Raw genomic sequence first — 27,085 nt, 5'->3', positions numbered from 1 at the left:
ACGAAGGATGTAGTAGGTTACAGAGAGACATAGATAAGCTGCAGAGCTAGGCTGAGAGGTGGCAAATGGAGTTTAATGCGGACAAGTGTGAGGTGGTTCACTTTGGTCGGAGTAACCGGAATGCAAAGTACTGGGCTAATGGTAAGATTCTTGGTAGTGTAGATGAGCAGAGAGATCTCGGTGTCCAGGAACACAGATCCTTGAAAGTTGCCACCCAGGTTGACAGGGTTGTTAAGATGGCATACAGTGTTTTAGCTTTTATTAATAGAGGGATCGAGTTCCGGAACCATGATGTTATGCTACAGCTGTACAAAACTCTGGAGTATTGTGTACAGTTCTGGTCACTGCATTATAAGAAGGATGTGGAAGCTTTGGAAAGGGTGCAGAGGAGATTTACTAGGATGTTGCCTGGTATGGAGGGAAGGTTTTACAAGGAAAGGCTGAGGGACTTGAAGTTGTTTTCGTTGGAGAGAAGGTTGAGAGGTGACTTAATCAAGACGTATAAGCTAATCAGAGGGTTAGATAGGGTGGATAGGGAGAGCCTTTTTCCAAGTATGGTGACAGTGAAAATGAGGGGGCTTTAAATTGAGGGGTGATAGATATAGGACAGATGTCAGAGGTAGTTTCTTTACTCAGAGAGTAGTAAGGGTATGGAATGCTTTGCCTGCATCGGTAGTAGATTCACCAACTTTAAGTACATTTAAGTCGTCATTGGACAGGCAAATGGACGTACATGGAATAGTGTAGGTGGGATGGGCTTCAGATTGGTATGACAGGTCGGCGCAACATCGAAGGCCGAAGGGCCTGTACTGCGCTGTAATGTTCTATGTTCTAAACTCCATCTGACACTTCTCAGCCCATTGGCCCATCTGGTCAAGATCCTGTTGTAATCTGAGGTAACCCTCTTTGCTGTCCACTACACCTCCAATTTTGGTGTCATCTGCAAACGTACTAACTGTACCTCTTATGCTCACATCCAAATCATTTATGTAAATGACAAAAAGTAGAGGCCCCAGCACCGATCCTTGTGGCACTCCACTGGTCACAGGCCTCCACTCATGACATATCCTGAACAGAGGGACTCGAGGTCAGCCCCCAGCAAAACCCCAAAACAAAGCCAAGCCTTGGCCAAACAGTAGAGATTTTCTTCTGGATCTGGGCCAGCCAGCCATTGTAGTTGCGGCTGGATTGCAAACCTGAGACAGTAAAAGAGTCTCACTAGGCAGGAACTGAGTAAGAGAATTCATCGGCCAAGACAGTGCATGCCTGTAAAACCCACCTCTATCTGATTTGGAACAGGAAATTTGCTAAACAGCTTCCAAATCAGAACCAATCAAAATAACTGTCTGGTTAAATGGTCACCATGATCTAATGGAGGTCAATACAGGCGTGGGTGTATCACTGATTGTAGAACTAGTCTTTAACAAAATTCACTCTGGACTCCAACCCTTAAGTTTGCATAAGACTTTAGCTGGACTGAGAACCTATCCCAGGGAACCTTGACGGATTAAGGGTATGACTTCAGTTCCAGTCTCTTGTGAGAAACAGCTGGGTCAGTTCCCACTGATAGTAGTAAAAGGCTCGGGCCCAAGCTTGATGGGGCGAAATCATTGAGAAAGACTCAGCTCAATTGGCTCAACGTTTTACTATGAGAAAATTACTGCCTGAGTAAAGTCTGAATCAAATACCGGATTCTAGGGATAATCAGAGGAGCTGAGGCCACCTTGCATGTTGACCAGGAAGCAATCCCATGATCCTGCAAGGCCCACCCAGTGCCATTTGCCTTACATGCAAAAGCAGAGGCAGAAATCAGGGAGGCTGGGAAGGGAAGGAATCATCAAACCAGCCCAGTGGGTGGAAAGGATTCTGGATTAGTGGTGCTGGAAGAGCACAGCAGTTCAGGCAGCATCCAAGTAGCTTCAAAATCGACGTTTCGGGCAAAAGCCCTTCATCAGGAATAAAGGCAGTGAGCCTGAAGCGTGGAGAGATAAGCTCGAGGAGGGTGGGGGTGGGGAGAGAGTAGCATAGAGTACAATGGGTGAGTGGGGGAGGGGATGAAGGTGATAGGTCAAGGAGGAGAGGGTGGAGTGGATAGGTGGAAAAGGAGATAGGCAGGTCGGACAAGTCCAGACAAGTCATGGGGACAGTTACTGAGCTGGAAGTTTAGAACTAGGGTGAGGTGGAGGAAGGGGAAATGAGGAAACTGTTGAAGTCCACATTGATGCCCTGGGGTTGAAGTGTTCCGAGGCGGAAGATGAGGCGTTCTTCCTCCAGGCGTCTGGTGGTGTCCTTCACCGCTGCTCCCTCCCTATCTTCTTTTCCACCTATCCACGCCACCCTCTCCTCCTTGACCTATCACCTTCATCCCCTCCCCCACTCACCCATTGTACTCTATGCTACTTTCGCCCCACCCCCACCCTCCTCTAGCTTATCTCTCCACGCTTCAGGCTCACTGCCTTTATTCCTGATAAAGAGTTTTTGCCCGATACGTCGATTTTGAAGCTACTTGGATGCTGCCTGAACTGCTGTGCTCTTCCAGCACCACTATTCCAGAATCTGGTTTCCAGCATCTGCAGTCATTGTTTTTACCTCAGTGGGTGGAAAGGCCAGCACTGGTCACAAAGCCAGGGTCGTTTGCCTTTGTGGGGATTTTAAACAAACAGTGAACTGTCTGCATTTGCTGATAGTGACCACAATTTGGTTATGTTTATTTAGCAACGGTACATTCTGCAGGCCAAGAGTTATAGCTGGTGGAAAGGCAATTACGATGCGATTAGGCAAGATTTAGGATGCATAGGATGGGGAAGGAAACTGCAGGGGATGGACACAATTGAAATGTGGAGCTTATTCAAGGAACAGCTACTGCGTGTCCTTGATAAATATGTTCCTGTCAGACAGGGAGGAAGTAGTCGAGTGTGGGAGCCATGGTTTACTGAAGAAGTTGAATCCCTTGTCATGAGGAAGAATGCTTATGTTAGGATGAGATGTGATGGCTCAGTTATGCGCTTGAGAGTTACAAGGTAGCCAGGAAAGACTTAAACAAAGAGTTAAGAAGAGCCAGGAGGGGACATGGGAAGTTATTGGTGGAGAGGATCAAGGAAACCCCTAAGGCTTTCTGTAGGTATATCAAGAATAAAAGAATGATGAGAGAAAGATTAGGGTCAATCAAGCATAGTGTGTGGAGTGACAGGAGATAGGGGAGGCGCTAAATGAATACTTTTCGTCCGTATTCACATTGGAAAAAGACAATGTGGTCAAGGAGGATGCTGAGATCGAGGCTATTAGACTAGACAGGAATGAAGTGCATTAAGAGGAGGTGTTAGCAATTCTGGAAAGTGTACAAATAGATAAGTCCCCTGGGCCGGATGGGATTTATCCTCGGATTCTCTGGGAAACCAGGGAGGAGACTGCAGAGCTTTTAGCTTTGATCTTTATGTCATCATTGTCTATAGGAGTAGTGCCAGAAGACTGGAGGATGTTGGCAAATGTTGTTCCCTTGCTCAGGAACGGGAGTAGAGCCAATCCTGGTAATTATAGACCATTAGGCTTACTTCAGTTGTGAGTAAAGTGTTGGAAAGGGTTATAAGAGATTATAATCATTTGGAAAGGAATAAGTTGATTAGGGATTGTCAATGTGGTCTTGTGAAGAGTAGGTTGTGCCTCACAAACCTTATTGAGTTCTCTAAGAAGGTGACCAAACAGGTAGATGAGGGTAAAGCAGTTGATGTGGTATATATGGATTTCAGTAAGGCGTTTGATAAGATTCCACACTGTAGGCTATTGCACAAAATAAGGAGGCATGGGATGAGGGTGATTTAGCAGTAGGGATCAGTAATTGGCTAGCTGAAAGAAGACAGAGGGTGGTGGTTGATGGGAAATACTCATCCTGGAGTTTAGTTAGTAGTGGTGCACCACAAGGATCTGCTTTGGGTGCACAGCTGTTTGTCATTTTTATAAATGACCTGGATGAGGGCATAGAAGGATGGGTGAATAAATTTGCGGATGACACTAAGGTCAATAGAGTTGTGGATAGTGCCAAAGGATGGTTAAGGTTACAGAGGGACATAGATAAGCTGCAGAGCTGGGCTGAAAAGTGGCAAATGAAGTTTAATGTGGTGATTCACTTTGGATGGAGTAACAGGAATGCAGAATACTGGACTAATGGTAAGATTCTTGGTAACGTAGATGAGCAGAAGGATCTCAGTGTCCAGGTACATAGATCCTTGCAAGTTGCCACCCAGGTTGATCGAGCTGTTAAGAAGGCATACGATGTGTTAGCTTTTATTAGTAGAGGGATTGAGTTTCGGAACCATGAGTTCATGCTGCAGCTGTACAAAACTCTGGTGCGGCTGCACTTGGGAGTATTGCATATAGTTCTGGTCACTGCATTTTAGAATGGATGTGGAAGCTTTGGAAAGAGTGCAGAGGAGATTTATTAGGATGTTGCCTGGAATGGAGGGAAAGACTTAGGAGGAAGGGCTGAAGAACTTGAGGCTGTTTTCATTGGAGAGAAGAAGGTTGAGAGGTGACGTAATCGAGATAATCAGAAGGTTAGACATAGTGGACAGTGAGAGCCTTTTTCCTCGGATGGTGATGGCTAACACAAGGGGACATAGCTTTAAACTGAGGGGTGATGGATATAGGACAGATGTCAGAGGTAGTTTCTTTACTCGAGGGCCAAAGGCCCTGTACTACACTGTAATGTTCTATGTTTCTTACAGCTGGATAAATACCCAGCTCCTAACTTGGAGGACTTACTCGCAAAGCTGGCAGGGATCTGTCCTTCATGAAGCTGAATATGAACCATGCATTGTCACTGGATGAGGAGTCCCAGAAGTATGCTACAATTAATATCCATAAGGCTTTGTACCAATATATGACACTGCCTTTTGGGGAATCATCAGCCTGTGCTATTTTCCAGCTGATCATGGAGAACATTTTACAAGGTCTATCCCAGGTCACCATTTATCTAAATGATGTGCTAATAACTGGGAAGACCAATAAAGAGCACTTGGAATCGTGCTTAGAAGTTTTTCCAAGGCAGTTGTATGCCTTAGGAGGGAAAAATGTGTGTTTCAGGTCCCCCAGTGACCTACTTGGGCTACAGAGTCAACAAGATTGGGTTACACCAGTTAGAAGATAAAGACCAGGCAGTTAAAGGTGTTCCAGCTCCCGTCTGTACCACAGCTTAGCTCTTTCCCTGGAGTGGTGAATCATTATGGAAAGTTCATAGATAACCTGGCCTCCAGCCTGGCACCCTTATATCTGCTCTGAAAGAAGGGTCAGCTTTGGAAATGGTCTCATAGCCAAGACATAGCCTTTAGGAGAATCAGTTATTATCATCGAAGGTGTTGGCCCATTCGGATCCCAGGTGAGGTGTAGTGCTGACAAGTGATGTCTCTCTGTATGGTTTTGGGGTAGTGTTGACTCATAGATGGCCTAACGGAGAGGAATGCCCAATGGTGCATGCTTCCTGGACTTTTGCTAAGGCCAAATGGCGCAAATATACCGAGATAGAGAAGGAAGGTTTGGTGGTCAGTTTTGGTGTGAGAAAGCTCCCCCAATGTTTTTACAGACGTAAATTTGTAATAGTAACAAACCACAAATTCCTGCTAGGGCTATTCCAAGAGGTCAAGGCTGTACCACCCATAGCTTCAGGTCAAATTCAGTGGTGGGCTCTCATTCTAAGTGGGTGCAATTATAAATGGGAACACCGTCCAGGAGGCCAAGTGGCAAATGTGGATATCTTGAGCCAAGTCCCACTGTCAGATACACCATTGGTGGTGCCACCACGAGAAGAGTCCATTCTGATTTTAAACATTCTGGGCCCCCTTCCTGTGATAATATCAGACTGTGGGCACAAAAACATCCCGTCCTGGCAAAACTAAACCAGCTGGTGGTGATGGGCCGTCACAGTTAGAATTGAAACCTTTCTGGACCCTGTGAGAGCAGATCACCAGAGAGAACGGCATTTTATTATGAGGTGCCAGAGTGATTGTCCCAAGTAAAGGCCACCACCAGGTACTGGCTTAACCCCACCGAGGTTAGCCAGGGGTTTTCAAAATGAAGATGTTGGCGAAACATTATGTTTGGTGGCCAGGACTGGATGCCAACAAAGTGCCCAGAGTGCCAACAAGGACAAAAACCCCCACAGCAGCTCCCTCACACTCATGGAAATAGCCAAGTAAATCCTGGACTCAGTTACACATCAACTATGCTGGTCCTTTGGTAGACTCTATGCTTTTAGTCATTGCGAATGCCCACTCAAATGGTTGGATGTTCATGCGCTTTATTTGTCAAACACAGGATGGTGATAGAAATGTTGCATGCATCTTTTGCAATACACAGACACCTGGAGGTGTTGGTCACAGATAATGAGCTGAGGAGAAAGTGAGGACTGCGGATGCTGGAGATCAGAGCTGAAAATGTGTTGCTGGAAAAGCGCAGCAGGTCAGGCAGCATCCAAGGAGCAGGAGAATCGATGTTTCGGGCATGAGCCCCTCTTCAGGAAGGTTCCTGAAGAAGGGCTCATGCCCGAAACGTCGACTCTCCTGCTCCTTGGATGCTACCTGACCTGCTGCGCTTTTCCAGCAACACATTTTCAGCACAGATAATGGGCCGTCAATTACAAGCAGGGAATTTGAGTATTTCTTAAAGTCAAATGGCATTTGGCATAAGGACAGCTCAATACCATCATCCATCATCTAAAGGTCTGGCAGAGAGGGCAGGCCAAACTTTGAAGACAGGCTTAAAGAAACAGCCTGTAGCTTCACTCGATACCAAACTGTCCCGGTTCCTGTTTGATTATTGGATCACCCCTCATGCGATTATAGGGTTAGCTCCAGTAGAGTCGCTAATGGGGAGAAGACTCCGCACCTGGTTAAATAGGATCTTCCCAGAACTGGGGAAATGGTGAAATGGCATCAGGAATGCCATTGCCAGATCCAAGACCCCTCTCAGTGAGAGAGACAGTTTTCTACGGGGGATGAAGTAAGAACCATGGAAAAGACCCTGCTTTGGGTATGAGGCCTGGTCAACACCATGTCTTGTAACGTACAAAGTTCAGGGAGGTAAGGCAGTTCTGAACCAGCACTTGGACCACATGAAAGCTGCAAACCAGTAAACAGGGCAGGAACAAAACATACCTGGCCCCTTACAACAGCTAGAAAGGCAGTCACAAACCCTGGGCTCTCCCCCTCCAACTAGCATCAAAGAAACCTGGGAGTCTGAGATGGACATGGATGATGTCATAGCCTCGATGCCTGAAAATGAGGCTGAGTCAGAGGAACTGGACCAAGTGAGAAAATGCCCCAGGAAAGGCTGTCAGACAAAGAACAGGCCTATGTCCCTGGGCTTGGAGGGATCAGCCAGGTGGATCTCGTGGAATGTTAGATCCCTGACTGGGGCTGGTAATCTGGTCCAATCAGACAGATATAAACAGGCATCGCACCTCCGTACTCGCGGGTTCGAGTGGCTGTCGGAGGGGAGGTCCGTGGTGGTGAGGGTGACCAGGGTCGGGGACGTGCTGGGTGCCGGGGGCCGGGGGCCTGGGCTGGACGCTGCTGCAGGACATAGCGAGCAGGGCAGCGGTAGACGTCCGGTACGTGGCCACCGCCATCCGACGCCTTAAAACGGCGGTGCTCGGACCCGATGTAGTGCACCGGTTGGAGGACGCTCAGGTGTGCGGTGGGATCCCGTCCGCGCTCACCCCGGCCCGGACGGAATTTCACATTGGCCCCAAGGTCCCGTACTTCCCGCGGGAGCCTGTGCCCCACAACCTGAGCTGCCTCCGGAATTTTAGTTTTGTCCTTTTTTGGGACATAAAACCATGGGCCCTGTACAGACTGCTGCTGCACACCGTCCACCTCTTCTCCCTCATCCACCGTCCGGACACACCTTGGCGTGCCCATTTGCCACCGGGCGGTGGGGATCCCCAGTGGAGGTCTCTCTACGTGGGAGTCCTTCCCCCTTTCTCTCGGGGATCTGGGGTGGAGGGTGCTGCACGCAGCGGTCCCCTGTAACCGCAGATTGCGGTGGTTCACGGACTCCCAGCCCAACTGCTTGTTCTGTGGCGCTGTGGAGTCCGTGGACCATGTATATATTGGGTGGGGGCGTTTGCACTCCCTTTTTGATTTTCTCAAGAACCTTCTCCTCTGTTTCTGGCTGCACTTCAGTCCCACGCTCCTGATCTTCGGGCACCCGGTACGGAGGAGGGAGGGCAGGTCCGAGGACCTCCTCGTGGGTCTGCTCCTGGGCCTGGCCAAACTGGCCATCAACAGGTCCAGGCAGCGGGCTGTGGAGGGGGTCGTTAGGGCCGACTGCCTGCCCCTCTTCCGGGGTTACGTTAGGGCCCGGGTGTCCTTGGAGAAGGAGCACGCGGTGTCCACCAACACCCTGGGGTCATTCAGGGAGAGGTGGGCGCCGCAGGGAGTGGAGTGTATTATTTCGCCCTCCAATTCTATTTTGATTTAGTCCCTACCCTCCCCTTCACTGTTTGATCACACAGCATTGCCCTTTAATGTGAAGGGCACGGCTTGTCACTGGCCATTTGGGTGTTTCTTTCCTTCCTGGTGGTGGAAGTTGAATAAAACTTTGTACACCTTGTGTCTTTCACTGTGTCTCACACCTGCGCACACACATGGGAGCTGGGGGAAAATATAAGTGCTACCACAGTGAGGCAGTAGTTTACAGAAGAATAAACAGGAGGCTCAGACATCCTGTTCCCTCTGGGGGCTGGATCAGTGTCAAGGTCGATGCACGTGTGAATAAAGGGTGATTTGGTGACGGGATTATGGTCTCTGTGGAGTTATTTCAGTTTCCATTTCAGGAATTTGAAATCCCTCAACCCGCCAATATTTGTACTAATTGGGTTTACACAGTCCAGATATAGATTGACGTTTGCGTGATCAGCATATTCCTGCATACTGCTCAACCTGATTCTGTAGGGACTCCTGACGTTTTGTGCATTTCAAACCTGAAATCACTTGAAACACTCACTCCTAAAACCTTTTATATTCTTGACCCTGCACAACTGTTTATTTTCAATCCTAAATTGCGGGTGGATGCCATAGTAGCTCAGTGGTTAGTACCACTGCCTCCTAGCACCAGGGACCTGGGTTCGATTCCTACAGCAGGTATGGAGTTTGCATGTTCTCCCTGTGCCTGTGTGGGTTACCTCCTGTGGTGCAGCTTAGGTGGATTGGTCATGGGAAATGCAGAGTTATTGGGATAAGATGGATGGGTGGATCTGGGTGGGATGTGGTTTGGAGGGTTGGTGCTGATCTGATGGGAAATGGCCTCTTTCCACACAGTAGGGAATCTCTAATCCAGGATTACTCCACTCCCTGACTCTTTTGGTATCTTTTTAGTGTTGCCTGTTCAATTAGGAAGTAGGGAGAAGGAATTGAGAAAGTAAATGCCTCACACCATTCACAATGTCAGGACATTTCAAGCTTCTCTCCAGCCAATGGATAGTGTTTGTGAAACAATTCCTGTTGTAAGATTTGAAGAGAATAGCATTGTCATGATGGAGCAGGCTGGACGGGAACACTTCAGCTCCTGCCCACTCTCCATCAACACACTCCCTGCAACCTGAAACTACTGGAGAGAAGCAGTTTGGATGTTTAAGCTGGTACCTGCCATCTTGTTTGATCTTGTTCCCAACATCCTTCAGTAGCACATCATCCAGCTCACGAATGTGACACAGGGCCCCTATAGGCTTTGTCAAGGATGCTTCTAAAGAAAGAAAGTCATTTTAGGAGCATGTGAGAGAACATTGGAACTTCCTTCCTAGATAATAACTCATCCCAGCCGTTAGTGTTCATAACTTTGACCAGGTGCTGGTGTCGTGGTGATGTGACTGGACCATCAAAACCTCTACACTGGCCCCATCACACACCCCCAGGACAGGGACAGCACGGGGTTAGATACAGAGTAAAGCTCCCTCTACACTGTCCCCCATCACACACCCCCAGGACAGGGACAGCACGGGATTAGATACAGAGTAAAGCTCCCTCTACACTGTCCCCCATCACACACCCCCAGGACAGGGACAGCACGGGGTTAGATACAGAGTAAAGCTCCCCCTACACTGTCCCCTCCATCAAACATTCCCAGGACAGGGACCGCACAAGGTTAGATACAGAGTAAAGCTCCCTCTACACTGTCCCCATCAAATAATCCCAGGACAGGGACAGCACGGGGTTAGATACAGAGTAAAGCTCACCCTGCACTGTCCCCTCCATCAAACACTCCCAGGACAGGGACAGCACGAGCTTAGATACGGGGTAAAGCTTCCTCTACACTGTCCCCATCACACACCCCCAGGGCAAGGATGGCACAGGGTTAGATACAGAGTAAAGCTTCCTCTACACTGTCCCTATCAAACACTCCCAGGACAGGGACAGCATGGGGTTAGATACAGAGTAAAGCTCTCTCTACACTTACCCCATCAAAGACTCCCAGGACAGGGACAGCACAGGATTAGATACAGAGTAAATCTTTCTCTACACTATTCCCCCATCAAACACTCCCAGGACAGGGACAGCACAGAGTTAGATACAGAGTAAAGATCCCTCTACACTGTCCCCACCAAACACTCCCAGGACAGGGGCAGCGCAGGGTTAGATACAGAGTAAACCTTCCTCTACACTGTCCCCACCAAACACTCCCAGGACAGGGGCAGCGCAGGGTTAGATACAGAGTAAACCTTCCTCTACACTGTCCCACCATCAAACAGTCCCAGGACAGGGACAGCATGGGGTTAGATACAGAGTAAAGCTCCCTCTACACTGTCCCCACCAAACACTCCCAGGACAGGGGCAGCGCAGGGTTAGATACAGAGTAAACCTTCCTCTACACTGTCCCACCATCAAACAGTCCCAGGACAGGGACAGCATGGGGTTAGATACAGAGTAAAGCTCCCCCTACAAATGGATTTGTCTCACTGACCCCAGAAACAGCTTGGAGTCAGTATAATGGGACAGAAATGCTGACATGGTTGGTTGGTAAACTGCCTGATGAAAGCCAAAAGAACTACGGATGCTGCAAATTAGAAACAATAGTAGGAAGTGCTGGAAAAACTCAGTGCTCTGTCAGCATCTGTGGTGGGAAAACAGAGTTAATGGTTGGGTTGAGTGATTCTTCCTCAGTTCGAAGGAAAGATCACTCAACTCAAAACATAAACTCTGATTTCTCTCCACAGATACAGTCATAGAGTCATAGAGATGTACAGCACAGAAACAGACCCTTCAGTCTGACTTGTCCATGCTGACCAGATATCCCACCCCAATCTAGTCCCATTTTCCAGCATGTGGCCCATATACCTCTAAACCTTCCCTGTTCATATACCCATCCAGATGCCTTTTAAATGTTGTAATTGTACCAGCCCCCACAGTTTACCCCCCATGCCATACCCTCACCATCCTTTAAGCCCTTCAAACCCCATTCCAGCACAATGCCAGCTGACCCACTATGTCGATAGCTTCTTTGAAAACTCCTATGCTGACTTGCCCCTCATATCCTCCATGCCATCCCACGTGTACAAGCAGCAGGAGTAATGTATTTGCCTCCCTCCAGCCTGTTCCACCATTCAATAAGATCAGGGCTGCTCTGTCTGTAGCCTCCATTCTAATTTCTGACTGATTATTTGTGCTATTTGATTTCCATGTCAATCGAGAATCATATAACTCAGCCTTGAAAGTATTCACTGACCCAGCTTGGACACTCAGTAGATAGGAGGATATTGATAATCATCTCAGTGAAAAACAAACTTCGCCTGCTCTCTGTCTGAAGTAGAAAGTCTTTACCTTGGTCTAGTGTCATCCAGAAGGTGAGTATCCTCTCTGCATCTACACCTCATTTTGGTTCATTCACATGATAAGGCTGTCACTGACTAAGCCACATTTCTTGCCCATCCTTAATTGCCAAGAGGTTGGTTCAGTGACAATCGCATTGCTGTGGGTCTGGAGTCACATGTCAGTAAGACCAGGTAAGGATAGTCGTTTCCTTCCCTCAGGGATACTGATGAACCAGACGGGTTTTATAACTAGCAATGATCATTCCATGCTTATCACTAGACTCCTAATTCCAGAAATGTATTGAATTCAAATTCCACTATCTGCCATGGATTAGTAATCTCATGATAATGCCGTTAGACCAGTACCTCCTGTCAGGATCGCTCATGATCTTTTATAAGGTCACCTCTCATTTTTCTAAACTGCAGTGGATACAGGGTCTAGGTGGGATGCTCTTTGGAGAATCAGTGTGGACCCAATGGACTGAACGACCTGCTTCCACACGAGAGGGATTCTATGAAACCCTCTCTCAACCGCTTCCACTGTAATTATATTCATTCTCAAGTTATGAGAACAAAACTGAGTACAGTACTCTGGATGTGACATAATCAATTAAAATCTCATAATCTTATATTTCATTTCCATGAACTAATTGTAAATCATTACAGTCACCTTTCTAATGCTGTGTGAGGTTCTGGTCTCTGCAACATAGAACATAGAACATAGAACATTACAGCGCAGTACAGGCCCTTCGGCCCTCGATGTTGCGCCGATCAAAGCCCACCTAACCTACACTAACCCACTATCCTCCATATACCTATCCAATGCCCGCTTAAATACCCATAAAGAGGGAGAGTCCACTACTGCTACTGGCAGGGCATTCCATGAACTTACGACTCGCTGAGTGAAGAACCTACCCCTAACATCAGTCCTATATCTACCCCCCCTTAATTTAAAGCTATGCCCCCTTGTAATAGCTGACTCCATACGTGGAAAAAGGTTCTCACTGTCAACCCGATCTAACCCCCTAATCATCTTGTATACCTCTATCAAATCACCCCTAAACCTTCTTTTCTCCAATGAAAACAACCCCAAGTGCCTCAGCCTTTCCTCATAGGATTTTCCTACCATACCAGGCAACATCCTGGTAAACTTCCTCTGCAACCGTTCCAGTGCCTCCACATCCTTCCTATAGTATGGCGACCAAAACTGCACACAATATTCCAGATGCGGCCGCACCAGAGTCTTATACAACTGCAGCATGACCTCAGGACTCCGGAACTCAATTCCTCTACCAATAAAAGCCAGTACGCCATATGCTTTCTTCACTGCACTATTTACCTGGGTGGCAACTTTCAGAGATCTGTGTACATGGACACCAAGATCCCTCTGCTCTTCCACACTACCAAGTAGTCTACCATTAGCCCAGTAATCCATCTTTTTATTACTCTTACCAAAGTGAATCACTTCACACTTAGCTACATTGAACTCCATTTGCCACCTTTCTGCCCAGCTCTGCAGCTTCTCTATATCCCGCTGTAACCTGCCATATCCTTCCTCACTGTCTACAACTCCTCCGACTTTCGTATCATCCGCAAACTTGCTCACCCAACCTTCTAACCCTTCCTCCGGGTCATTTATAAAAATGACAAACAGCAATGGTCCCAAAACAGATCCTTGCGGAACACCGCTAGTGACGGCACTCCAAGATGAACCTTTGCCATCAACTACTACCCTCTGTCTTCTTCCAGAGAGCCAATTCCTAATCCAAACCTCCAACTCACCTTCAATGCCATATCTCTGTATTTTCTGCAGTAGCCTACCATGGGGGACCTTATCAAACGCTTTACTAAAATCCATATATACCACATCTACCGCTTTCCCCTCATCTACCTCCTTAGTCACCTTCTCAAAGAATTCAATAAGGTTTGTGAGGCACGACCTGCCCTTCACAAAACCATGCTGACTATCCTTGATCACATTATTCTTATCCAGATGTGCATAAATCCTATCCCTTACAATTCTCTCTAAGACTTTGCCCACAACAGAAGTGAGACTCACTGGCCTATAGTTACTAGGATTATCCCTACTCCCCTTCTTGAACAAGGGAACCACGTTTGCTAGCCTCCAGTCCTCTGGCACTACTCCTGTCAACTGATTCCTTTGTGTTTCACAAAAGTCTGGGACACGTAGAGCAATTACTGCCGTGACTCAGATCTGATCACCGTCAGAGGGGTTGCAGAGGTGGTTCACCACAATGCTGCCTGGGATGGAGCATTTCAGCCATGTAGACAGGCTGGATAAGCTCAGGGTCTTTCCTTTAGGACAGTGAAGGAGGAACCTGATAGAAGTGGGAAAAGATTAGGACGGGCATGGACAAGGAGAATGGAAAGCAGTTGTTCCCCTCAGCTGAAGGGTCAATAATGAGGGGGCATAATGTTAAAGTGTAAGGCAGGAGATTTGAGGGGAATTAAGGAAAGGTTTTTATCACTTAGAGGGTGGTGGGGATCTGGAATGCTCTGTCTGGGAGGGGGCACCTCACAAACTTCAAAAGGTATAAGGATGAATGTACTTGAAATGTTCAAGGCTATGGGCCAAATGCTGGGAAGAAGGATTGCTCGAGATAGGCTAGTACAGACTCAATGGGCTGAATGTGCTATATAATTGTATGAATCACTGCGATACCTGCAGACTAACATTCTGTGATTCATGTACCAGGACACCCAGATCCCTCTGCACCTCAGAGTTCTCTAGTCTCCTTCAAAGTGGACAAGTTCATACTCCCGTATTAGACTCTATCTGCCAAACTTTTGCCCATTCGCGGCACCTATGTCCTTGACAGCCACCTTACATCACCTTCCAGTTTTACTTATCTTTATGTCATTTAAAAGATTAACGAGCATACATTCACCCCTTCACTGCAGTCATTAACACAAAATTGAGGTCCAACTGGTCATTGTGTCACAGCGCTAGTTACAGATTCTCGGTTTCCTGTTAGTGAACTATTCCTTTACCCATGCTAATATGTTACTCCCTACAGCAGGGGCTTGCAGTTTTTGATGTGGCACCTTATCTAATGTCTTTAGGAAGTTCCAGTACATGATGTCCACAGTTTCCCCTTTATCCATATTACTTTCTACGCCCTCAAAGAAGTCCATCAAATTGGTCAAACACAATGCTCCCTTCACAAAACCATCTTCATTTTGCCTGGTTGTCTTAAACATTTCTAAGTATCTTGCTCTAATGTCCTGAATAACAAATTCTTACATTTTCCCTCTGTCAGGTCTTTGGCAAAATAATCTGACTAATTAACTCATTCCCTTCTATGGACATTCAAGCCAATGGACACTCTGCACTCTATATGTGTAAAATGTTTCATTAGATAGCGCCTGTATACAATCCTTTGAAGAGACAAACAGTGTCCGATACATGTGTCAATCAAACAGACCAGGTCGGTAGTAAGAACAGAAGCTTTAACAGTGTCACACCTCGTAATTTTGTGCAAACAAATTTTGACACAGAACATTGACAAAAGAGATCACATAAAAAAAACTTAAGATAACCACATTAAGATAACAATCATGCAAAATCAACATTTCTGTTGACTTGTGAAAATAAAGCTCCCACACTGTTAGTGCTTTTTGGGGCCTGTGTTTACAGTCAAGCCTCTGCCATACAAGTGAGTAAGTCAGGACAAACCCTGTGTGGGCTTTGAGCAAGCCTGCAGCTATGGGGCTGGAGGAGATCACAAACAGTCCTGGAGATAAGGGAGATTAGAGTCTCATTCTGCACAGAAGATTAGAATCTCTGAGTTTATGACCAGGGCAGTTTGTGGTTTCAGTTCTTTGCCTGTAGTAAATCAGAGCCCTGCTGCTGGTGAATTGGTGATCAGGGTCAGGTCTGTTCACCAGCACTTCAGTGTTATGCTGGATGGATCGGGCTCAGTCCTGGAGCTGGAGTGGATAGAACCTGTACTTGCCTCTCTGCAGTTTCTCTCTCAGCTCCAGCTTGGCCAAGGAGAGTTTATCTTCGGTCCTTGACACTGCTGCTCTCTTTTCCGCCAACAGCTCCTCTGCATCATGAATAGCCTGAAATGGAGAGAGGACCTTGTCAGATCACAGCACAGAAACCTCAGAAAGGAGGGGCCATACGGCAAGGCCAATGTCAAAGCCCTAGTTACTGTGCATGCTCTCCTCGTGCTGCAGTCTAAAACAGCACGTGTATTAGGGGCAGGACTGGACCATTCAGGCCCTTGGGCTTGCACCACCATTTAACAAGATCATGGCCTCAATACAGTCATTGGGCACGACAGCACTGAGATCAAAAGCCTTTCAGCTGCATCCATGAAAAGCATTTGCATCAACCTTCAGCCAGAGGTGCCAAGTGATGATCCATCTCAACCTTCTCCAGTGATCCCCAGCATCATAGATGTCAGTCATCAGCCAGTTCATTTCACTCTACATGATAAAGGAACAATTGGAGACACTGGATACGGCAAAGACTATGTTTGGGCATTGACAACATTCCGGCAATAGGACTGAAGACTTGTGCTCCTGAACTTGCCATTCCCTTAGCTAAGCTGTTCCAGTACAGTTACAACACTGGCATCTATACAACAATGTGGAAAATTGCCCAGGTATGTCCCGTACATAAAAAGCAGGACAAATCCAACCCAGCCAATTCCTGCCCCATCAGTCTCCTCTCGATCTTCAGTAAAGTGATGGACGGTGTCAGTTACAGAGCTACCAAGCAGCACCTGCTCAGCAATAACCTGCTCAGTGACCTGCCCAGTTTGGGATCCCCCAGGGTCACTCAGCTCCTGACCTCATTCCAGCCTTGGGTCAAACATGGACAAAAGAGCTGGATTCCAGAGGGGAGGGAAGAGGGACAGCCCTTAATATCAAGGCTGGATTCAACTGAGTGTGGCATCAAGGAGCCCTGGCAAAACTGGAATCAATGGGTATAAGGGGACAAACTCTCTGCTGGTTGGAGTCATACCTGGCACATAGGAAGAGGTTTCTGGTTGTTTGAGATCAGTTGTCTCAGCCCTGGGACTGCTCTGCAGGAGGTCATCAAAGTAGTGTCCTAGGCCCAGCCATCTTCAGCTACTTCATCATTTCATTTGTTTTGTTTTAGTGTAGTCACGTGTACGTACAGTGAAAAGCTTTGTTTTGCTAGCAATACAGGCAGATCATAGCAAACAAGGACACATAGATCATAGGGTGCTTAGACAGAGGGAGAATCGATTGTTCCACTCCACAGGACAGCGCAAAGCAAGATCAACATTATTTGTAGCCAATAAGCAGGAGTCTGATGTTAGTGTCCTTGTTATCCACATGTTCCAGGGATGAGGGCAGGGCAAGGGAATCACCATCTGCTGTACACCTGTTTCATCAGTCAGCAAATTGTAAGGGATCCAGCCTGGCAGCCTAGAGTAACTGAGTCAGGACCAGCCTCTCGAAGCATTTCATGATTACTGAGGTGAGAGTCGCTGGGTGGTAGTCATTAATGCACGTTGCATGTTCTTTCTCTGGGACTGAGATGATGGTGGCCTTCTTGAAACAGGTGAGGGATTTCAGCTTGGAGGAGGGAGCGGTTGAGGTGTCAGAAAGTACATCTGCCAACAGGTCCTTACAGGATCTCAGTGCATGGCCGGGGACTCTGTCACTTCCCTTGGGTTGACTCTCAGGGAGACCGATCTGACATCTGCAGCAGCGTTGGAGGAAACAGGGGCATCTGGGGCTGTTGAGTTGGGTGATACAGCACAGCTGGCATTCTGCTCAACCCGAGCATAAAAAGCATTGACCGCATCAGGGAGGGATGTGTTTTTGTTCACTATCTTGTTCTGCTTCATTTTGTATCTCGTTATGTTGTTTACATCTTGTCACAGGCAGTGGGTGTCCGTACGGTTGGTTTTGGCTGCTATGTTAAGGCAGCAGTACCTCAGAGGGACTGGTGCTCTGAGGTGCATTTGTTTTAATGCAAGAAGTGTAGTAGGTAAGGCAGATGAACTTAGGGTTTGGATTAATACCTGGGATTATGATGTTATTGCTGTTACTGAGACTTGGTTGAGGGAAGGGCATGACTGGCAACTAAATATCCCAGGATATGGATGCTTCAGGTGGGATAGAGAGGGAGGTAAAGGGGTGGAGGAGTGACATTACTGGTCAGAGAGGATATCACAGCTGTGCTGAAGGAGGGTACAATGGAGGACTCGAGCAGTGAGGCAATATGGACAGAGCTCAGAAATAGGAAGGGTGCAGTAACAATATTGGGGCTGTACTACAGGCCTCCCAACAGCGAGCATGAGGTAGAGGTACAAATATATAAACAGATGATGGAAAGATGTAGAAGCAACAGGCTGGTGGAGATTTTAATTTTCCCAACATTGACTGGGATTCACTTAGTGTTAGAGGTCTAGATGGAGCAGAATTTGTAAGGAGCATCCAGGAGGGGTTTCTAGAGCAGTTTGTAAATAGTCCAACTCAGGAAGGGGTCAGACTGGACCTGGTGTTGGGGAATGAGCCCAGCCACGTGGTTGAAGTTTCAGTTGGGGTTAATTTTGGGAATAGTGATCACAATTCCATAAGTTTTAGTACACTCATGAACAAAGACGAGAATAGTCCTAAAGGAAGAGTGCTAAATTGCGGGAAGGCCAACCATAGCAAAATTCGGCAGGAGCTGGGGAATGTGGATTGGGAGCATCTGTTTGAAGGGAAATGCACATTCAATATGTGGGAGGTTTTTAAAGAGAGGTTGATTAGAGTTTAAGAGAGACATGTTCCTGTGAAAATAAGGGATAGAAATGGCAAGATTAGGGAACCATGGATGACAGGTGAAATTGTGAGACAAGCTAAGAGGAAAAAGGATGCGAACATAAGGTCTAGGCGACTGAAGACAGATGAAGCTTTGGAAGAATATCAGGAATTAAGAGGGGTAAAAGGGGTCATGAGATATCCTTAGTGAGTAGGGTTAAGGAAAACTTCAAAGCCTTTTATTCATCTATAAGGAGCAAGAGGGTAACTAGAGAAAGGGTTGGCCCACTCAAGGACAAAGGAGGAAAGATATGGGTGGAGTCAGAGAAAATGGGTGAGATTCTAAATGAGTACTTTGTATCGGTATTCACTGAGGAGAGGGACATGACGGATGCTGAGGCTAGGGATAGATGTTTGAGCACTCTAGGTCATGTCGGCATAAGGAGGAAGGAAGTGTTGGGTATTCTAAAAGATATTAAGGTGGAAATGTCTCCAGGTCCAGATGGGATCTATCCCAGTTACTGTGGGAAGTGAGAGAGGAAATAGCTGGGGCTTTAACAGATATCTTTGCAACATCCTCGAACATGGGAGAGGTCCCAGAGGACTGGAGAATTGCTGTTATCCCCTTGTTTAAGAAGGGGAGCAGGGATAATCCAGGTAATTACAGACCGGTGAGCCTGATGTCAGTGGTAGAGAAGCTGCTGGAGAAGATACTGAGGGATAGGATATATACCCATTTGGAAGAAAATAGGCAGCATGGTTTTGTGCAGGGAAGGACATGTCTTACCAACTTAATGAAGAGGTGACGACGTTAATTGATAAGGGAAGGGATGTAGATGTCATACACAAGGACTTTAGTGAAGCATTTGATAAGGTTCCCCATAGTAGGCTGATGGAGAAGGTGAAGTCGCACGTGGGGCCCAGGGTGTTCTAGCGAGATGGATTGAGAACTGGCTGGGCAGCAGGAGACAGAGAGTCGGAGTGGGAGGGGCCCTCTCCAAATGGAGACCTGTGACCAGTGATGTTCCACGGGGATCCGTGATGGGAATACTGTTGTTTGTGATCTACATCAATGATTTGGAGGAAGGTGTAGGTTACCTCATTAGCAAGTTTGGAAATGACACTAAGATTGGTGGAGCAGCAGATAGTGAAGGAATGCAGCAGAATATAGAAAGATTGGAGAGTTGAGCAGAGAAATGGTAGACGGAGTTCAATCTGGGCAACTGCGAGGTGATGCATTTTGGAAGAGCCAGTTCAAAAGCGAATTGTACAGTAAATGGAAAGTCCTGGGGAAAATTGACATACAGAGAGATCTGGGTATTCAGGTCCATTGTTCCCTGAAGGTAGTAAGAAGGCAAACTGCATGCTTTCCTTCATCAGATGGGGTATTGAGTACAAGAGTTGGCAGGTCATGTTTCAGTTGTATCAGACTTTGGTTTGGCCACATTTGGAATACTGTGTACAGTTCTGGTCGCCACATTACCAAAAGGATGTGGACGCTTTGGAGAGGGTGCAGAGGAGGTTCACCAGGATGTTGCCTGGTATGGAGGGTGATAGCTATGAGGAGAGGTTGAGTAGATTAGGATTATTTTCATTGGAAAGAAGGAGGTTGAGGGGGGACCTGATTGAGGCCTACAAAATCATGAGAGGTATAGACAGGGAGGATAGTAAAGTAACATTTTCCCAGAGTGGGGGACTCAATTACTAGGGGTCACGAGTTCAAGGTGAGAGGGGAAAGGTTTAGGGGAGATATGCATGGAAAGTTCTTTGTGCACAGGGTGGTGGGTGTTTGGAACATATTGTCAGTGGAGCTGGGAGAGTCAGGTGGAATAGGGTCATTTAAGATGTATCTAGATAGACACATGAATGGGCAGGGAGCAGAGGGATACAGGTCCTTAGAAAATAGGTGACAGGTTTAGATAGAGGATCTGGATTGGTGCAGGCTTGGTGGGCTGAAGGGCCTGCTCCTGTGCTGGAAGGTTCTTTGTTGTTTGTTCTTCTTGGCATCTCTGATGGCTTTTCAGAGGTCATATCAGACTTCTGTGACAGTCTGAATCATCTGATTTAAATGTTACACACCTGATGTTCGGTCAACAACCTTCCCTCTGTCAGTGGGATGTTTGCCGATGACTGCACAATGTTCAGCTCCATTCACGACTTTTCAGACACTGAAACAGTCCGTACCTCAATGCAATGATATCTGGACATTATCCAGGCTTGGGCTGACAAATGGCGAGTAACATTTGCACACACAAATACCAGGCAATGACCATCTCCAATAAGAGACAATCTAACCACTACCCCTTGATACTCAATCGTGTTGCCATCACTGAATCTCCCCACTATCAACATGCTAGGGGCTACTATTGACAAGAAACTCAACTGAAAAATGGCTACAAGAGCAGGTCAGAGGCTGGGAACACTGCAGTGTGTAACTCCCCTCCTGACTCTCCCACCATCAGGTCAGAGGCTGGGAACACTGCAGTGAGTAACTCCCCTCCTGACTCTTCCACCATCAGGTCAGAGGCTGGGAACACTGCAGTGAGTAACTCCCCTCCTGACTCTTCCACCATCAGGTCAGAGGCTGGGAACACTGCAGTGAGTAACTCCCCTCCTGACTCTTCCACCATCAGGTCAGAGGTTGGGAACACTGCAGTGAGTAACTCCCCTCCTGACTCTTCCACCATCAGGTCAGAGGTTGGGAACACTGCAGTGAGTAACTTACCTCCTGACTCTCCCACCATCAGGTCAGAGGCTGGGAACACTGCAGTGAGTAACTCCCCTCCTGACTCTTCCACCATTGGGTCAGAGGCTGGGAACACTGCAGTGAGTAACTCCCCTCCTGACTCTCCCACCATCAGGTCAGAGGTTGGGAACACTGCAGTGAGTAACTCCCCTCCTGACTCTCCCACCATCAGGTCAGAGGTTGGGAACACTGCAGTGAGTAACTCCCCTCCTGACTCTCCCACCATCAGGTCAGAGGCTGGGAACACTGCAGTGAGTAACTCCCCTCCTGACTCTCCCACCATCAGGTCAGAGGCTGGGAACACTGCAGTGAGTAACTCCCCTCCTGACTCCCCAAAAACTGTCCACCATCTACAAGGTGGAAAAGCGCAGCAGGTCAGGCAGCATCCAAGGAGCAGGAGAATCGACGTTTCGGGCATAAGCCCTTCTTCAGGAATGAGGAGGGTGTGCCAAGCAGGCCAAGGTAAAAGGTAGGGAGGAGGGACTTGGGGGGGGGGCTTGGAAATGCGATAGGTGGAAGGAGGTTAAGGTGAGGGTGATAGGCTGGAGTGGGGGTGGGGGCAAAGAGGTCAGGAAGAAGATTGCAGGTCGAGAAGGCGGTGCTGAGTCCAAGGGGAGGGGAAATGAGGAAGGTGGAGAAATCTCCACCCTGGAGTCTCCCTACCTCCATCCCTGATGAAGGACTTTTGCCTGAAACATCGATTTTCCTGCTCCTCGGATGCTGCCTGACCTGCTGTGCTTTTCCAGCACCACTCTGATCTAAATGCTGGTTTCCAGCATCTGCAGTCCTTACGTTTGATGTGGAAATATACCATCATTCCTTCAGTGTCACTGGGTCAGAATGCTGAAATGTTCTCCCTTAAAGGATTGCGGATCAATCCACAAAAGGGAACTGCAGCTGCTCAAGAAGGCTGCTTATCATCACCCTCCCTGGGGCAAGTTGGGATGGGCAATAAATGCTGACTCATCAGAGATACCCATGTCCCACCGCTGAACAAATAAAAAACCCTCCTAATTCTGCCAGCTTTAAACGCTTTGCCATTGCAAGTGTACCTCTATATACTCCTTAAGTGTGATGATGGTTTCTGATTCCCCTACCCTTGCAGGCAGTGAGTTCCAGATTCCACAACCCATCTCCAACTTCGCTGATGTCTCTGGAGTAGCAGGACAGATGTCTAACATTAATGAGTCAGAATACAGAGGGGATATGGGGCTCTACAAGGATCTCAGTGACTCCCTCCCTCTCACTACACTTCCCAGGTCATCTACTCCATCCTAAAGCTCTTCAACCACATCCTGAAGCAGTGCTTTCTCAACTACCTTACCCCCCCCCCCCCCCCCCCCCCACCCACCCCCCACCCCCCCCACCCCCCCATTTATCTCAGCCCCTCCCGGTTCACAAGCCTCATTCCTGATGAAGGGCGTATGCCTGAAATGTCAATTCTCCGCTCCTTGGCTCCTTGCCTGACTTGCTGTGTTTTTCCAGCACCACACTTACAACACTGGGTGACGTGATGCAATGAGAATAACCTCTATCTCACTGTTGGCAAATCCAAGAGAACTGATCATTGCCTTCAGAAAGTAAGGAAGAGGACATACTCCCATCTACCTCAATGGAGCAGACTTTAAGAGGCTGGAGAGGGTCAGGTTCCAACTGACAACTGTTCTGGTCTTCCCACGTAGATGCGACGGTGAAGAAGGTACACCGAGCAGCTCAGGAAATTCAGCGTGTCCATAAGGACCCTCACCAACTTCTCCAGGTACACCACTGAGAGCAGACTGTCCAGGTGGATAACAGCCTGGAACGGTAACTGTAAGAAACTAGAGAAGGTGGTGTGCACAGCCCAGACCATCACAGAGGCCAACCTTCCATCCATGGACTCCATTTACACGGCTCACTGCCGCAGAAAGGCTACCAACATCGTCAAAGACCCATCACACCCCGGGAATGATCTCCTACACCCTCTTCCATCAGGCAGAAGGTACAGAAACCTGAACACACGCACCAACAGGTTCAGGAACAGCTTCCTCCTCTCCGTTATTAGATTGATGAATGGACTCTCTAACTTCAAGTAATGCTGACCTTGTTCGTATTGATCTTGCTTCATGCAGCTCCTGTACAGTGTAACCTGTGTGCCTCCCTCTGTCTAAGCACCCTATGGTTTGTATGTCCTTGTTTGCTATGATCTACCTGCACTGCTCACAAAACAAAACCTCTCACTGTACTAAGGTACATGTGACTACAATAAATCAAATCAAAATGAATTCTGTCCCTCAGAATTGCTTCCAACAGTTTCCCTCCCAACGAGGTTAGACCCAATGAGGTGCTGCATTTTGGGAAAGCAAATCTTAGCAGGACTTATACACTTAAAGGTAAGGTCCTCGTGGGTGCTGCTGAACAAAGAGACCTTGGAGTGGAGTTGCAGGTAGACAGGATATTGAAGAAGGCATTTGGTATGCTTTCCTTTATTAGTCAGAGTATTGAGTACAGGAGTTGGGAGGTCATGTTGCAGCTGTACAGGACATTGGTTAGGGCCACTTTTGGAATATTGCGTGCAATTCTGGTCTCCTTCCTGTCAGAAGGATGTTGTGAAACTTGAAAGGGTTCAGAAAAGATTTACAAGTTTGTTGCCAGGGTTGGAGGATTTGAGCTACAGGGAGAGGCTGAACAGGCTGGGACTGTTTTCCCTGGAGTGTCGGAGGCTGAGGGGTGACCTTATAGAAGTTTATAAAATCATGAGGGTCATGGATAGGATAAATAGGCAAAGTCTTTTCCCTGGGGTCGGGGAGTCCAGAACGAGAGGGGCATAGGTTTCGGATGAGAGGGGAAAGATATAAAAGAGACCTAAGGGGCAAATTTTCACGCAGAGGGTGGTACGTGTATAGAATGAGCTGTCAAAGGATGTGGTGGAGGCTGGTACAATTACAACATTTAAGAGGCATTTGGATGGGTATGTGAATAGGAAGGGTTTGGAGGGATATGGGCCGGGTGCTGGCAGGTGGGAATAGATTGGGTTGGGATATCTGGTCGGCATGGACGGGTTGGACCGAAGGGTCTTTTTCCATGCTGTACATCTCTATGACTCTATGACTGTAGTTTCCTGGTTTATCCTTTGCTTCCTTTTTGAATATTGGTGCCACATTGGCTATCCTCCAGTCCTCTGGTACCTCTCCTCTGGTCAGAGAGAAACTGAAAATTACAACCCAAGCCCCTGCTATTTCCTCCCTTGCCTGAGATACACTTCAACCAAGAGACAGTGAGGACTGCAGACACTGGAGAATCAGAATCTAAACTTGTCGTTGCTGGAAAGGCACAGCAGGTCAGGCAGCATCTGAGGAGCAGGAGAGTCAATGTTTCAGGCATAAGCCCTTCATCAGGAATGTGGGGGGAGGGGGAGAGGGGAGATGAGAGATAAATTGGATGTGGAGGTGCTGGTGTTGGACTGGGATGGACAAGGTTAAAATTCACACAACACTAGGTTATAGTCCAGATTACAATAGTACTTCCAAATAATCCTGTTGGACTATAACCGGGTGTTGTGTGAGAGATAGTGGGGAGAGGGGGCTGGGGGAAGGTAACTGGGAAGGTGATAGTTGGGTGCAGGTGGGCGAGCTAATGGTGAAAGGTCAGTAGGTCGTTGGGGAGAGTGGAGTGGATAGGTTGGGAGGAAGATGACTGTCAGGTGAACATTGCATTTGCCGACCTGCCAACTGAACCTCCATGTAACCTTTCAGAGAATCCTGAACTAGGACTCCCAAGTTCCTTTGTATTTAGAGTCACTGAGTCATACAACATGCAAGCAGACCCATTCACTTCAACATGTTCATATCAGTCAAATATCCTGAATTAACCTTGTCCCGTTTGTCAGCATTTGGCCCATATCCCTTGAAACCCTTCCATATATCCACTCGGATATCTTTTAAATAGAGTCATACAGTCATAGAGATGTACAACACGGAAATAGACCCTTCGGTCCATGCTGAACAGATATCCCAACCCAATCTATTCCCACCTGCCAGCACCCAGCCCATATCCCTCCAAACCCTTCCTATTCATATACCCATCCAGATGCCTTTCAAAATGTTGTAATTGTACCAGCCTCCACCACATCCTCTGGCAGCTGATTCCATACATGTACCACCCTCTACATGAAAAATTTGGCCCTTACATCTCTTTACATCCCTCTCACCCTAAACCTATGCCCTCTAGATCTCGACTTCCCCGCCCCAGGGAAAAGATTTTGTCTATTTTTCACCATGCTCTTCATGATTTTATAAACCTCGATAAAGTCACCCCTCAGCTTCCGATGCTCCAGGGAATACAGCTCCAGCCTATTCAACCTCTCCTCAAACCCTCCAACCCTGGCAGCATCCTTGTAAATCTTCTCTGAACCATTTCAAGTTTCACAACATCTTTCCGATAGGAAGGAGACCAGAATTGCACACAATATTCCAACAGTGGCCTAACCAATGTCCTGTACAGCTGCAACATGACCTCCCAACTCCTGTACTCAATACTCTGACCAATAAAGCATACCAAATGCCTTCTTCACTATCCTATCTACCTGAGACTCTAATTTCAAGGAGCTATGAACTTGCACTCCAAGGTCTCTGTTTAACAACACTCTCTAGGACCTTACCATTAAATGTATAAGTCCTGCTAAGATTTGATTTCCCAAAATGCAGCACCTCGGATTTATCTGAATTAAACTCCATCTGCCACTTCTCAGCCCATTGGCCCATCTGGTCAAGATCCTGTTGTAATCTGAGGTAACCCTCTTAGCTGTCCAGCACCACTAATCCAGAATCTGTATCCAAATGGCTAGTTCTCCCTGTATTCCATGAGATCTAACCTAGCTAATCAGTCTCCCATGGGGAACCTTGTCGAATGCCTTACTGATGTCCATATAGATCATATCTACCACTCTGCCCTCAATCTTCTTTGTTACTTCTTCAAAAAACTCAATCAATCATGATTTCCCATGCACAAAGCCACATTGACTATCCCTGATCAGTCCTTGCCTTTCCAAATCCATGTACATCCTTTCCCTCAGGATACCCTAAAACAACTTGCCCATCACCGACATCGGCTCACTGGTCTGTAGTTCCCTGGCTTGTCCTTTCCGCCCTTCTTAAATAGTGGTACTGCGTTTGCCAACCTCCAGTCTTCCGGCACCTCACATGTGACTATCGATAATACAAATATCTCATGTTAAATGTTAAATATCAGCCTCCACCACTTCGTCTGGCAGGTCATTCCATACACACACCACCCTCTGCGTGATAAGGATACCCCTCAGGTCTCTTTTAAGTCTTTCCACTCTCACCTTAAACCTTTACCCTCTTGCCGTGGACTGCCCCAGCCCACATAAAAGACCATAGCTATTTACACTCTCCATGCCTGTCATGATGTTATAAACCTTTATAAGGTGACCCCTCAGTCTCCGACACACCAGGGAAAATAGTTTTAGATTTTTGAAGTCTTTCCACATTTAGAAAATAGTCTACATCTCTATTCTGGGAGAAAGTGAGGTTTGCAGATGCTGGAGGTCAGAGATGAGAGTTTGGAGCTGAAAAATAGAGACATAGTGAGAGTGTGGTGCTGGAAAAGCACAGCAGGTCAGGCAGCATCTGAGCAGCAAGAAAATCAATGTTTCAAGCAAGAGCCCTTCATCAGTCCTTATTCCTGATGAAGGGCTCTTGCTTGAAACATTGATTTTCTTGCTGCTCAGATGCTGCCTGACCTGCTGTGCTTTTCCAGCACCATACTCTCACTATGTCTCTATTTTT

General features: G+C 47.3%; 1 protein-coding gene across 10 annotated transcripts in view; it reads right to left on the bottom strand.

Annotated features, from left to right (window-relative positions):
• Window positions 1–27,085, bottom strand: part of LOC140480929 (IQ motif and ankyrin repeat domain-containing protein 1-like) — a 343,897-nt gene that overhangs the window by 32,212 nt on the left and 284,600 nt on the right. For all 10 annotated transcript variants that reach the window (XM_072576526.1, XM_072576521.1, XM_072576525.1 and 7 more), the window contains 2 exons: window positions 15,775–15,883; window positions 9,636–9,735 (listed from right to left, as the gene is read on the bottom strand). In XM_072576526.1, the coding sequence (XP_072432627.1) occupies window positions 9,636–9,735; window positions 15,775–15,883 (209 nt within the window). The remainder of the gene's footprint in view (window positions 1–9,635; window positions 9,736–15,774; window positions 15,884–27,085) is intronic.

This window comes from Chiloscyllium punctatum, chromosome 8, assembly GCF_047496795.1.
Source record: "Chiloscyllium punctatum isolate Juve2018m chromosome 8, sChiPun1.3, whole genome shotgun sequence".
Taxonomy (NCBI): domain Eukaryota; kingdom Metazoa; phylum Chordata; class Chondrichthyes; order Orectolobiformes; family Hemiscylliidae; genus Chiloscyllium; species Chiloscyllium punctatum.
This window is presented reverse-complemented; position numbering and strand designations above follow the sequence as displayed.